The 15,021-nt window shown below is 47.8% G+C and overlaps 1 protein-coding gene across 3 annotated transcripts; it reads left to right on the forward strand.

Moving 5' to 3' along the window:
* Window positions 1-670: 670 nt before the first annotated feature.
* Window positions 671-15,021, forward strand: LOC109898369 (suppressor of cytokine signaling 7). Of its 3 annotated transcripts, XM_020493325.2 has the most exons (9): window positions 671-2,612; window positions 5,085-5,149; window positions 5,363-5,467; window positions 8,514-8,659; window positions 11,227-11,395; window positions 12,894-13,022; window positions 13,330-13,465; window positions 13,801-13,953; window positions 14,136-15,021. In XM_020493325.2, exons 1-8 carry the CDS (start codon window positions 1,051-1,053, stop codon window positions 13,928-13,930), a joined length of 2,442 nt encoding a protein of 813 aa, XP_020348914.1. In that variant the 5' UTR covers window positions 671-1,050; the 3' UTR covers window positions 13,931-13,953; window positions 14,136-15,021. The 3 variants fall into 3 exon arrangements, with proteins under 3 accessions (XP_020348914.1, XP_020348915.1, XP_020348916.1); XM_020493326.2 differs by lacking the exon at window positions 5,363-5,467 and having other exon boundaries at window positions 672-2,612; window positions 5,085-5,155; XM_020493327.2 differs by lacking the exon at window positions 5,363-5,467 and having other exon boundaries at window positions 673-2,612.

Here is a 15,021-nt window from a genome sequence, read left to right on the forward strand (position 1 = left end):
TCTGGAATGAGCAGAGCAGCAACTGATGACGTTGTACACAGTCACCTAAAAGGCTCGAGGACCACGATCACAGAGCAGACACTAAGTAAAAAAATCTATAATTAAAAATTTCATCTTGAAGTAGTGCTTTGTTCCAAATGAGAGAGAGAGAGCAGGCAAGCGTTTTACGGAAGTAGAAGAGCGAGGAGGAGAGTGGGGTTTAAGAATCTAGGGGCTTTTGGGGTCCTTTCTACTTCAGGAATCGTTCAGGGCATCGGCAGAGACACATTATCTATTATATTGACCAGATTACTCAAGTGGCCGCTCGAAAAATGAAAAGGAATGCCCTCAAAAATGAAAGGCAGGGGAGGCAAGCTCAGGTGGGACCATTCTAGCCAATGAGAGGGCAGATACGCGTGTGAACAACAGGCACAACTCAATATATAAAGTTTTCTCTCAAAGTTGCCGGGATGTAACGTGTCCTACTTATATCAGTACGCTCGTTAACAACCGAAGCATTAAGAAACGTTTATTCTAACAAATAAGCCTCACGTGGCAAATAAGCCATTACATTTTGGTTGACAAAATTCGATACTTATTGACCGCCACCCAAAAAAACCTAGCTTGGTGAGCAAAACAAATAAAACGCCACCTGCTGGAGAATACATATTTCGGCCCCAGTTATTATCCCTCGCTTCGAGGAATAAATGGGCCGAAAATCTGTATTTTCCAGCAGGTGGCGGTTTTTCGTTTTTGTGTGAGTATGGGCCTCCTTTATTACCAGAAGAAGTAGATTATTGATGTCGTCTCTGCGCAGCCGCCCATTACATCCATGTTGTCTCCGAAGAGGGAATCGGCGTCAGCAATACTGAAGGAACGATTTAGATGTGTTTTTGTTTATAAGCATACATTTATATATTTTTCCCCCACGAGGAATATGGAACTTCAAATGGCGTTCGTTAGGTAGAATGATGTGTTTTGCAGTCAGCAACCGTGCAATTTATTTTTCTTAATGTTATGTAAGAACAGAGTCGGTACGCGGCGCCTCTTGTACGGAATTGAGGCGTAATAATGAATAACGCGCAAGATATGTCTCCCGATTTTGTCTTGATGCGCTTGGTTTCTGCGGCTGAATATGACCGATTGGACGATGAGAATTCAACGTTGGGCGGTGGAGTGGTTTCCGGATTCGGGAAAGCTGTCTTGGGTAATCATGGCAACAATATCAACACTGGGTTTGAATTTGATCCGAACAACCCCACAGCAGGCCCGGCGATTCCGAGCAATCCCTCCCCGCACTATAGTTCACAGGTCGAGTGCCGGACGGGAGCCCTTGACAGCGGCTTGATGCTGACTCGACCCTCCGCTTCTGATGCGCCTCAACCACCAGACTTCGCCGTGGCTCACCGATTCGATTTCCCTCATGGCTCGGGCAGAGGGTCGCGGGCTCAGCTCATGGTGTTTCAGAACCTCCTTAGGACAAGCGACGGTATTTTTGAATGCGGCCTCCAGCAACCTCCTGGCTTCCAGGTAAGTGAGGTTGATAAACAGGAAGCCAGTTCTGTCTGTGTCATGATGACCAGTGACAACAACATGGATGTGCAACACCAGAGGCTTCAGTGGCACCCCATTATGAAGCTGTCCAAGGTGGTCACAGATGCTGGTGACCTGGCTGGAGAGGGAGATGGGCTCTGCCACCGGCACCGCCTGGTCACTGATGCCATGGACTGGCCTCCGCTCCTGGACAAGTCTCTCTGCTTCGACATCCTGGACCCCAGGAAGACCTGTTCAACAGGGGACACCAACTACCACCACCATCTGGACGATACGGTGCTCAACCTGGCCCGGAGGCTGGGGGAGCTGGGCCAGGCCTCAGAGATGCTGCTGGAGGAGAGGGGAGAGATGACTCGCTGTTCCTGTCAGAGCATCCTGGCTTCGGCAACTGGGGGCATGGGCCCCGGAGAGGACCCTAGTGTAACCAGTGACGCCCTCCTGGTGTTGGAGGGCCTGGACTCGGAGGAAGTGGGGGAGCTGGGGATGGGCGGGGAGGAGTTTAAATGTGGTGTCCCCGGGCAGGAGGGCGAGACGGACACGGGGCAGGACGGGCGGGGTGCTTTCTCCAGTGGTTCCCTCACGGGACTAATGAGGCAGGTACACAGGCTGGCCGGAGAGGTCTGTGCCTGTGGCCCCCAGGTGTGTCCCTCCCCGCTGGATTCTCTGGGCTCTGCTGCAGCCTTAACATCTTCCTCCCTGTCTCTGGCCTCTAACACCACAGGCCAGCAGGTGGCCTCCGCCACCCTATCTGGCACCTTACCCTCACAGGACCCTCCCAGCCAAACCTCCCAGTCCCTGCCCCAAAGCAGGGCCACAACGCCGAAGTTAGGGGTGATGTTGAGAGCCGCCTCACCCTTAGTAGTAGAGGGGGCAACAGGGGGCGAGAAGACCACCAGAGGGAAGTCCAGGAAAGGCTCTCTGAAGATCCGTCTGAGCAAACTATTCCGGACCAAGAGCAGCAGCGGCTCCAATCGCCACCTGGACAAGAGGCCCTCGCTGGCTTCCTCCACCTCCTCCGGGGGCAGCCAGATGGATGTGTGGGGCTCTGGATCCACCAGCACAGACCAGGACACAGAGAGGTGAGGTTAAGGAGAGGGAAGGGAACAGCCCTGGGTCTCTGACTGGGTCTTTAAATAGGGTTGGTCTAGCAGGGGGGACTGGGAGTGGACAGGGTGGTGAAGCTGAGGGTACGCTGACAGCTCTGCGGTCTCGGCTAGTGTTGGTCTAGTACAGTTACAACCTATTAGTGGCTTTACAGGGGATTATTGTAGCGCTGGAGGCACTAAAACATGTGGGCGTACTAGAGTTATTATTATGGAAGTTAAGCTGTTAGTAGCCGAAAGGAAGGATGGTTATAGTGCCACAGGCACTAAAGGTAGACTAGTGGTTAATGGAACCGCAGTCAATTTTCCCAGTGAGAGACAAACATTTAGATATGAGCGCTTTTAGCTCACCTCGTCAACAAAATCACATGTTACTCTTATTCAGCTGTTTTATGATTAGCGCTGAAAACAGTACGAGAAAGGTGATTTAACTTAACATGTTCTTGAAGAAACATGCTGGAACTCGGGCCTGTTGAGTAGAAGACCAAATGCTACAGTACAGTAACGTCTGAGAGGGCAATGACGCCACGTACGTTTGACTTTGATTACGAACTTAATCTCCCTTCTTAGGCATGATGGGTTCTGAACTCCCAATTCAGTGAAGATTCAAAATGTCAACCGACGTTGCCGCAGTTGTGCGTTTGTTCACACCTGCTTTTATTGTAGCCTTGACAGAATGCTCCGCAGTTACTGAGATATTCTGGCATCCAGAATGCAGTGCATGTTGCATTTCACCTCCTGGTATTATTTGGCATACCTCGGCACCATCCTGGTTCGACACTGTGTGTGCTGAAGCCAACTTTTCTACCGTTGTCAAGCCGAGGCTGTACAGCCTGGAATCATGACAATGAACAAACACCGAGACAAAGTTGCCCTAAAAGCACAAGCAGACAGGAGCAGCAGGCAAAGGCTACCTCGCCACTTTGTCGTTTACGAAACCTAGGTTATGAACTTAGGTTTAGGGGGAGGGGGGGGGGGGGGTTGGCCTAGCAAATTTGTCGTAAAGCAAGCAGCTGGCCCTGGCTTAATGTTGTCAAAAATCGAGGGAAACAGTCGGAGCTAGTTTTAATGAGTTCAGCCCGCGGATGTTGGACCAACCTGCCAGTACAGTGTGCGCATTCATTCAACATGTCCTTTGAGAAATGTTAATGTCAGGGATTTTCAGGGGGTATAAGGGATAGGCTACATTAAAAAGGCTAAAACCCCCAAATACTAGTGTCCCCAAACCTAGTTCTTCTGAAATGCATACACTAGCACTTCCCTCTTTTAACAGCCCTGCTAATAGTAATGTCTCATTTCTGTCATGTTTTTATCTTAATATATATATATATATTTTTTAACTGTCGGGACAGCTGGCATCTTATTTGACCCTTCAAACGCTCACTGGCTGACTTGCTGTCGTCAAATCTAGGTCAGGTTCATGATCTAACCCAGCCAGTCATCATGTCTGTCTGTCTGAGCACCGCTCCCCTTAGCTCCTATATGTTTCCTTTTGATTCTGAATGCACAAACCTGAGATGTGTCGTTACTGAACATGATGGGAAATCAGTGTTCCTCTCCTGGCAGTTTATTTTTTTCCCCTGCTCTCGGCGAACATGGCTCCTCTTCTAAGTGAGGGGAAAGGGTGTGGGGAGGGAGGTAGGCTTGTGGGAAGGAATTTGTCGGTGGCGTGGGGGGGCTGAATATCAGCTGCTGTTTACCCTGCTGTGCATCAGGCTTAGCTCAAGTGGCATGCTGGGTGTTCCCCACTAGCACTGTCACTCACTAGCACTGTCACTCTCTCTCTCTCACACACACACACACAGGTTGGCCCCCGCTGCACAGAGCAAAGGATTCTGGCAGCCAGCAAGACACAGCTATCACTCTGGCAGGCCTTCCAGAAGCTTCCCAAAAAATCCCCAACTGTGGAGTGGTGCTTTGTTTTAGAGGGAAGAGTTAAGCTAAGGAGGGCTATCCAAACAAGAAGTTACATCACAGAAATGCTCCAGTCAACGAAGGCTTGTGTAATCAGAGGAGCTCTTTGTGCTGCTTCATATCAGTTTAATACCGTAATTTGCGTCGCTGGCTGCTGACTTCACAGGCTCAATGTAGGTGACTCTGCTTAAAAAAATGAAACGAGCTGATTCGAGGGCACTCTGTTAGATCATAGCTGGTCAGGTCCTCTAGCCAGAGGTAAGCGTCTGACCCACTACATCCCAGAGGGGTGCGTGGCAGAGATGGATCTCAGTCCTTGGTGTCGAGGCACGGTGTACCCTTGAGAAATAGGCCACTGGTTTCTCCTGCACCAGCTACAGTAGCTCATACAGTTGAAAGGTCGAAAAGTCATGAGGCTGAGAGAGATGGTTCAAAAATGAACGGTGTGGGATTGAAGTGTTGCTGATGATGCTGGTTCTTAGGACGAGGTTAAGGGCTTCTCTTATGTTTGACCCTCTCTCTGTCTCTCCACAGCAAACTCCAGCACTCCAGGCCTCAAAGTGCCTTCTCTCCGGTGGCCTTCGTTCCTGCCTTCACCGGTAATTGTGTGTACTTGAGTGTTTGTGCGCTTCTGTTTCCGAATGTGGCTTTCGCTTCATGTCGATGTATATGGGTCGGTAATGGGTGCTTGTTGCCCGGGAGAGTGTGCGACTCACATACGCATGTACACTTATGTGCCATATAGGATCTCTTCCCCCCCCCCCCCCCCCCTCTCTGTTTCTCATTGTCTGTCCCTGGATCTCTCCCTCCAGGTGAGACTGTGTCCCTTGTAGACGTGGATATTTCTCGTAGAGGGGTGAACTCTCTGCAACCCCCGACACCTCCACCTCCGCCCAGGCGAAGCCTCAGTCTGCTGGGTACTTTCCTCTCTCTCTTGCTTACATTTCCTTGGTATTTCTTCTGTCACGTCACCCTCTTCTCCGTATGTCACCCTGTTGCTGGGCTGCCCCTTTTCACATTCTTATTTTTTCTGGGCCTTTTCTCCTTTTCCACAAAAACATTGATGCAAATGCAAAAGCACATTGAGGATTTGTGTAAGGGCCAGATGTTAAAAAAATAAAAAATAAAATATATATATATATATATCTTGGAGGGTTAGAAAAGGTGGTCAGGAGTTAAGCATGGTTAGTTTCTCCAATCTCAACAGCAGTAGTTGCTGCCTCAATGTTTTATAGTTGGCATGTGTGTAACGGTTCACTGTGTAAACCAATTTCAGAAACTCAATAGTTATATACGTGTTAGGACGGACACGAGCACATTTATGGTTCGGTGCCACTTGGGTCTTAGTACAACAATGACTCATTGGTTTTCTGTGACTTCAAATGCATTAGGCCTTGTGACTTACGATACAGGATCAGAATTGCAGAACTGAATTTGATTTGGTTGACGAAGCTCTCTCTCTGTCTATCACTGTGTGTGTGTGTGTGTGTGTGTGTGTGTGTGTTACTCCTAGCTTTTCTGTCTGCATTGCAACTGAGTCATCACTCTGTTCCTCTTTCTGTTGCCTGTGTTGGCCTCAGACGAGGTGTGGGTTTCTTTCTTAAGACCATGTTCTAGTAGGTTGGCACTAATTAGCGTTAGTAATGTGGTCGACGCCAAGGCTGAGTCCGTCATCAGCCTGAAGATACACACACAAGTCGCGATGCAGTCAGGATCAGACAACGGTACGGAGAGCACTTGCGTTGCTGAGGCGCAGGTAGTTTTTTCTTTTTGTATGACTAAAGATCCCACGTTTTCCTATTAGCTTACTTCATACCTATGCCTCTAGCTACTAAAGCCCTTCTGGTTCCTCTGACCTGGGCGCCTGGCCACACTTCCTCGACACACGACAATCATTAGGGGCTTAGCATCCAGGTTGCGAGAGGTTTTGTCCATTTTAATGTAGGATGACGATACTGGAGCTCCAGCAGCATTTTGGAGGACAAATGAGACTAAGGGAATGGGGATCCAGATGGGTATTTGCTCGATGCCTTGCTATGCCAACGTCTGTCCAGCTCGGTGATCCGTCACTGCTTTCTTCATACGCTCTGCCTGGTGTCATTGTCGCTCTGTGGCTTGACTGTCACATCACTGTGCGTCGGGATCCCACTTCTGACACCAACAGTACCCAGTTTGGACGTGAGACACTCAATGAATATCCATTCTTGTGGTTTCTTTTGAGGCAAAATGTGAGCTATGTAATGTTACCACCAAGAGTCCTTTCTCTTATGGTGTGACATTCAGCCATCACTAGGATCAACTTAAAAGGAAGCCAGAGGAAGCCCACATTTTGTCATTAGATCTTTGTAAAGTTCAGGGTGGTGGTGGGCCGCAGCCCGGGCCTTTCCTAGAGAGTGGCGTGGGGGCCTCCATGCAGTCGCTGCCCCTGCGGCCGCTTCATCCCTCCCATGCCTTCATCCAGCATAGCCTCAGCCTCAATGGTAAGAGCAAAGCCTGGGCAAGACAGGTCAAGGGGGCTTACCAGTGGGGCACGGGGAGAGACTCATAAAGACATAGGCTGGAGAATTGAGAAATCAGAGGGGATACACGGTCCATTTTACTGTGACAAATCTATCTCATTTCAGTTGGTAGGCTGTTAAATCAACTCGATAGACGATGGCCAGTTTTCTCAAGTCATGAAGGGGTTAAGAATAAGTTGCATTGATTCACCAGCAGTTCATTTGAACTCCTATTGTTTGAGACCCAACAAACACAGTGGGAGAGGAGAGCCAATACGACTCTAAATGGGAACGTTTTATCATAGGTAATTTACTATGACACAAAGGTTGACATTTGAATGTCCCCCTCTTCTGTTTTTAACGTTGCTATTAAAGTATGTGGTAATTGCATTGGTGCAAAGCCAGTATAGTTTCTGGACACTTTTAATGAGTTTGGTTAACAGATATTCTGACACAGTAGGGTTAATGTTTGGGCTATTATTGCTTTCGCTAACAAGGTTGTTTCTTCCTCCTCCTGTAAGCATTTGCAAATGCACATACAGACTACTAGCATTGGTATTTTGTCATCTACTGAGCTACGTTATATCGTCAGAAATTATAGTGTGTAGTTAGAGCTGACGCGTCTCCGGTTTCTTCGCAATTCTGTGTTCTGACACAGAATCATATGTCCTTCCACATTGATATCCGAACACTGTGAAACAGTGCAACCTCCCGAATAAGCCCCTGCAGGTTTACCAGACCATTTCTCTTGCTTTAATAGGGCCGGCTCAGAGAAAGGCCTTGGCAAATTGGCGTGATCAGAGGCAGCAGGGAAGGAAAAGTAACACGGGGGGTCCCTAATGAAGAACAAGATTTAGAAAGGGGCAGATAACGAGACTCGTTACCATTTTCAGGAAAAGGATAGCGTTGATCACCATCTCTGGAAAATGGCGACATTATAGTTTAATTTTAGGTGTCACGTTGTGCACACGGGATGTATGATTGTGCCCAGTTAAGCCTGGTCAGTTTGCATGATGTTAAAACGTGTCTGGTTGAATGATTTGGTGATTATGTTCAGACAGACTGGTGAGATTGTCAGAGACCGAGGCAGATGAAGTGACTGTATCCATTTGATGGCCGTCTGTACCCGAAATCGACATGAACTTATAGGCTACTCCTGTACATGCATGATATACAGACATGTATTCATTATATTATCACAGACGTGTCATTCCACACAATATTTTAACCTTTGTTTGTTAGGTCACATAGTCAGGACAAATGACGCACAAGTGCTTTCCCTGAGGTACACACTTGCTCATGCTTCTTTTAAGCAGGGTGATTTATGGCTAACCTGGCAACCATTTCTGGAAATACCATGTGTTTCTAATGCCCATTTTACAGAATGTTCTCGTAGCCACAATTGCAAGTGAATGATGGACCCTGGATCTGAGTGTGTGTGTGTGTGTGTGGCCCTGTGTTTCAGATACGTTCCTGCGGGGCCTCCCCCGGCCCATTCCGCTGCCTGGCGACGGCCAGAACCCGTCTCGGGTGGACCAGCGCCCCATGCTGTGCCCACTGAGCCGCCCCGATGCCAGCAGCTTTGCCACCAGCCTCCGGGAACTGGAAAAAGTAGGACATGTCACGTGTACATGGGCACATTGACATTCTTACAGACACGGTGCTAGATTCAGACATAGTCAATGTCCCGTACGCAGCTCCCCCGGGACTGCCGCACATAAGAAATATCAGCCAGCGCAGAGAAGCACGAGATTGAACTTGAATTGCCAATATTAAGCCACTTTCCATTCAACATACCGAAACAAAACAAACTATGCAAGAGATTTTCTTGTAGGCAGAACGCACCGGAGTAGGATTCTATTGCGTTAACAGGCACGACTCAGCCTGTCATCTGCAAACCAGTGCGGCAAAACCAATCAGAGCTGCAGTGTCCTAATGTGCAAATAGACCATTGCCATATATGGATCTGTGTCATTCACTTTGAACGGGACTGTGTTTACAGCATGAGTGGTCGCGAGTAGATGCGCTTGTTTTGATCAAAGCAAGAGCTGCATGTAGCCACATTTGTTCATGTTATTTGATAGTGAGTTATTAGCCCAGTTATAGCACATTTTTTGTCAACAATGGGGGAGTGGTTGCTTCCGACGAGCGCAAAACGAGTCAGGTAAAGAAAATGTTTCTTTCTTAAAGCGACAGTGTTGTATTTTGAGACGGGCTTGAATAAACCAAGTAGGCTTGATTCTGATTCTCTAATAATGGTATGGGAGTAATAATGAACTTTATTTTGTAAAGTGGTTTCTTGCATCAAACAACCCATTTTCAGTGGATAAATGCCAAGCCCTGCATTTTTTTACTCCAAAAGTCTCACGAAATGAAGGCCTACATTTAACACCACACATTGGCTGCTGCTGTTTCCATGTTAAAATCTAAAGGGACGAATTTTCTCCATTGTTTTTATGGAAGTCCACTCTGATAGGCCTACCTTATGATCAAATAGCCACAGTAGGCTTCTTGGCCACTGTTAGAATTCTATCTTAAAATGGTTACAGCCTCAGTGTTCCCAATAAACGCTGGCCAAAAGTTGCACAGAATTTTCACAATATTCAAGTAAAAAATTTGTACGTTGCCTAAAAAAACAAGAGGGAACATTGGACACGGTGCTAGATTCAGACACGGTGCTAGGATATCAAATGTATTTATAAAGCCCTTTTTACATCATCAGAAACCCAGCCTAAAACCCTAAACAGCAAGCAATGCAGGTTTAGAAGCTAGGAAAAACTCCCTAGAAAGGCAGGAACCTAGGAAGAAACCTGGAGAGGAACCAGGCTCTGAGGGGTGGCCAGTCCTCTTCTGGCTGTGCCGGGTGAAGATTATAAGAATACATGACCATTTAAGGCCAGTTCGTTCTTCAAGATGTTCAAACTTTCATAGATGACCAGCAGGGTCAAATAATAATCACAGTGGTTGTAGAGGGTGTAACAGGTCAGCACCTCAGGAGTAAATGTCGGCTTTTCATAGCTGAGTATTCAGAGGTCAAGACAGCAGGTGTGGTGGAGGGGGGGGGGGGGGGAGAAGATGAAAACAGTAGGTCTGGGACAAGGTAGCACGTCCGGTGAAAGGTCAGAGTTCTATGGCAGCAGGCAGAACAGTTGGAACTGAATCAGCAGCACGACCAGGTGGACTGGGGACAGCCAGGAGTCATCAGACCAGGTACTCCTGAGGCAAGGTCCTCTGAGAGAATTAGAGAGAGATGGGAGAATTAGAGGGAGAGAAAGAGATGGGAGAATTAGAAGGAGCATACTTAGTCACACAGGACACCAGATAAGACAGGAGAAATACACCAGAAGGACAGACTGACCTTAGCCCCCCGGCACATAGACTATTGCAGCATAGATACTGGAGGCTGAGACGGGGGGGTTCGGGACACTGTGGCCCGTCCGACGATACCCACAGACAGGGTCAACCAGGCAGGATATAACTCCACCCACTTTGCCTAAGCACAGCCCCCACACCACTAGAGGGATATCAACAGACTACCAACTTCCCTGAGACAAGGCTGAGTAGAGACACAGTGCTAGGCTCTGACACAGAGGGTGTGTTTGTAAATTCACCCTGAAGTGCCAGAGTGCACTCTGGGCGTTTGTAAATTCAGAGCGTAGTCATATTGTCCGTTTTAAATTCTGAATGTTCAGAGCACACACTGGACTCCCTGGCCGAAGAGTAGGGTTGATCCGAGAGTTCTCACCTCACAACGGCAAGTAGCCTGCTAGCTACTTCCAGACACACATATGAGAACACCCCATTCTGACCAGTTTACTCGCCCTAGCAGAGCTGGTTAGGCTGTTTTCATGTTATCCGGTGCGTTGGTGACTGATGCTGGCAACAATTTAATTATGTTTTTTGCCAACGTTTACTGGTACCAGCCATATTTAACGGGTGTTGGGCGTTTTGTAAATTCATCAGTTATTCTGCACTCTGGTGCTCTCAGACGAGAGTGCTCTGAAATCGGAGTAGATGGCCAGATTGAATTTACGAACGTGCCCAGAGCTAGGTTCAGTTAGACAAGACTAAGATGATGACAAACACATCCCAGAACAAATACTTCTAACACTACTTGTCTTTACATGTGCGTTGTGTGTATATTTGATGTGAATTTGTCTGCATCTGTGTGATCATAGTGTGGCTGGTACTGGGGTCCTATGAACTGGGAGGATGCGGAGATGAAGCTGAAGGCCAAGCCAGACGGAGCGTTCCTGGTGAGGGACAGCTCTGACCCCCGGTACATCCTCAGCCTCAGCTTCCGCTCCCAGGGGGTCACCCACCACACACGCATGGAGCACTACAGAGGTGAGTTACACACACACACACACACACACACACAAGCAGGCATGCACATTCACACACGCTACATGTACTCTACGTTAGGGGTGTTCCAATCTGGCTGGACTCGTAATCGTATCCGGAAATTGACAGTTGATAGTCGAATCGGATGATACTCGTGATCCGAAAACGTGGAAGTGTTTAAAATGCCTAAATAGATGTCGGCAAAGTGCCCATCTCCCTGCACGTTTATAGACCAAAACTAGCTGCAGACGAGGAGCAGCGCACGGAGGGGTGTCTGTCTGTTTCTGTATGCAGCGAGTTTGCTGTCACTCTGTTAGAATGCGCATCAGCGTTACATGTTTTTTAGACACTATGCACATTGATAGGAGGCAGTAGCAATATAAATTATCAGACTGAAACATGCGGGGAGAAGTGACCGGGTGAAATTGTGAAGTAAAGCGGGTGGACGGAGAAATACAGCTTCACTCTATCCAATCAGAGAAGCAGGATCAACGTACTTCCCGCCCTTCTCTTTACAGACAGGCAAACTAATCAGTTGAGTTACTTAGACCACGTAGCATCTTGCACTTTATTAATAGATCCACGACGGCACCCCAAAAAGTATTTTTTTCTTCCATTTACTGATCATTTTTTTTAAATGCAATCCTTTCAGAACAGTTGCCCATATCTGTTACGATCCTGTTTTGTCAGACTACTCTGCACGATCCTACTCTACATGCACTCTCATGCAGCACGTTTTACTAAAGATGTCATCCATATACACACACATGTTGGATGGTTTCATGTTGTCTTCCCATTGGATGGATTCGTGTTGCGTCTTGCCATTGGATGGTTTCACGTCGCGTCTTGCCATTGGATGGTTTCACGTCGCGTCTTGCCATTGGATGGTTTCACGTCGCGTCTTGCCATTGGATGGTTTCACGTCGCGTCTTGCCATTGGAACGGTGTTGCGTCTTGCCATTGGATGGTTTCACGTCGCGTCTTGCCATTGGATGGTTTCACGTCGCGTCTTGCCATTGGAACGGTGTCGCGTCTTGCCATTGGAACGGTGTCGCGTCTTGCCATTGGAACGGTGTCGCGTCTTGCCATTGGAACGGTGTCGCGTCTTGCCATTGGAACGGTGTCGCGTCTTGCCATTGGAACGGTGTCGCGTCTTGCCATTGGAACGGTGTCGCGTCTTGCCATTGGAACGGTGTCGCGTCTTGCCATTGGAACGGTGTCGCGTCTTGCCATTGGAACGGTGTCGCGTCTTGCCATTGGAACGGTGTCGCGTCTTGCCATTGGAACGGTGTCGCGTCTTGCCATTGGAACGGTGTCGCGTCTTGCCATTGGAACGGTTTCACGTCGCGTCTTGCCATTGGAACGGTTTCACGTCGCGTCTTGCCATTGGAACGGTTTCACGTCGCGTCTTGCCATTGGAACGGTGTCGCGTCTTGCCATTGTGCTAACTACTGTCTTTAGGGTGTCTTATTGATTGGTCTTTTTCTCTCTTTGTTCACAGGAACCTTCAGCCTCTGGTGTCACCCAAAGTTTGAGGACCGCTGTCATTCTGTGGTGGAGTTTATCGAACGAGCCATCATGCACTCCAAGAACGGAAAATTCCTCTACTTCCTGCGCTCACGGGTCCCAGGTAAGAACCTACCAATCAGAGTGGGACACATCTAAATGACAGCTCTGTCACTGTGTATGGATCTGAATCATAGGTTACATACAGCACCATTTTAAAGTTGCTATTATTAACATCTATTTAGCACTGGGTTGTCAAATAATTAAGGCATAGGTTTGTTTTGACTTTACTATATTTTTGCTATTAGTGTTTTATTTGTATATGGTGGAGGATGTAGTTCACTATCTAGGGTAGAATTTAGTATGCTTATGATGTGTGTTCCTGCCAATGATGTACATTACTATGTGTATGACTATGGTTCCTCCTCCAGGCCTCCCCCCGACCCCAGTCCAGCTACTCTACCCAGTGTCCCGCTTCAGCAGTGTCAAGTCCCTGCAGCACCTCTGTCGCTTCTGCATTCGCCAGCTGGTCCGCATAGACCACATCCAGGAGCTCCCCCTTCCCAAGTACGTAGAAACACAACACCTAGATCTGGCCACATTATAGAAACAACATATAGACCACATTCAAGAGCTCCGGCTGCCTATGTACATGCCCTGCCCTGTATAGACCAGTGACCCATGATATAGTGCCCTCTAGTGTACTAAGTATGTGAAACATCCGAAGGCAGACAAGATATTGGGATTTGTGTGCAATGGTGGGATTGTTTAAGATATTGACATAATGGAAGATTTTGATCGTGTGTATTGGGATGGTTATATTTTCTACCCATTAATACACACAGGCAGATAGTTTTGTATTGGAAGGGCTTGTATAAAATGTACCCCGTCTCTTTCCGTAGGCCCCTCATAGTCTACCTGCGAAGGTTCTACTACTACGATCCTGAGGAGGAGATGTACATGTCAGTCAAGGAGATGGGGCGGGACATGACCACCCAACTGGCGACTGGCCAGCCGGAGTCTCAAACGTAGCATTTGGAGGATCATTGGATCAAGTGAGTGATGGACGCTTGGGCCACCAATTGAGCAGTGTTGTGAAATAAGTTTATACTGAAATACTGTATTCGGTACATTATACAATTGACTTGTCCATATATTTTCAATGAAAACATTGTAGTGTGTATTGTTTAGTGTGGCCACTGCTCAGTGCATATAATGTCCTTATCCTTTGTTGCAGGTTTGTTTTTTATACACGGGAACAGCTTACCTGAAGACTGATGGTGACTGTGCTTGGGGACAGTCTCGCTCAAACCCTCTTGTGCCAGACTGTGCACTAATCAGCGCTCTTGGTTGACTTGTATCCGGACGTCTGGGGCAGGATTTTGGATGATCCACCCTCCTCCCTTTTTGATTGGCTCACAGAAACTGGAGGAGGGGCAGGGGATGAGGAAACTGCACCCACCCGGCCAGTGAGGAAGATTTCTGACCGCGGGGCTGAACTGGAAGACCTGACTGACTACTTGCCATTGTGCTTACTACAGTAAGCCCCCCCCCCCCCCAGCTAAGACTGGACATCACTGCAATGTCGAAACGAGCGCACCCTTGCGCTGGAGGCTAAGACGATAGGTTGAGAGTCGAAGTATATGGAACCAAATCAGTTTTGGAAAACGATGCACTCGTCCTTTTTTTTGTACCCCTGCTCTGAAAAGGTCTGGGAAAAGGGAGCGCTCGTTGTTTGGACCAGAGTATAACAAGCTGTCTATTGTATGTCAGCCAGGGCAGAGAAACTGTACCCACCTTTCTGATGTGATGCATTCTCAACTACAGAGAAATATAATTTTTTTCCTCTTAAAATATTTGGTTGCCAATGGTTGGATCGGCACCTTTTTTTGAATTGACTGCCTGAGCTGTGTGCGTCTGCGTGCCTGTATGTGTGTGTAAATATTGTGTGTTGGCGTTAACTCTGGTTATCCACCAACAGCTATTTGGTGGCGTAACATCACCGGAGGATATCGTGGTTGGCTCTCAACTCTGGAATCCAACTGGAGTTCTCTTGCTATACTGTCATTGAGCAAATGCGTTACCAGAACAAATAATAATAAAACTGTTGATGGAATTTAAAA

This window comes from Oncorhynchus kisutch, linkage group LG10 (genome assembly GCF_002021735.2).
Source record: "Oncorhynchus kisutch isolate 150728-3 linkage group LG10, Okis_V2, whole genome shotgun sequence".
Lineage (NCBI taxonomy): Eukaryota > Metazoa > Chordata > Actinopteri > Salmoniformes > Salmonidae > Oncorhynchus > Oncorhynchus kisutch.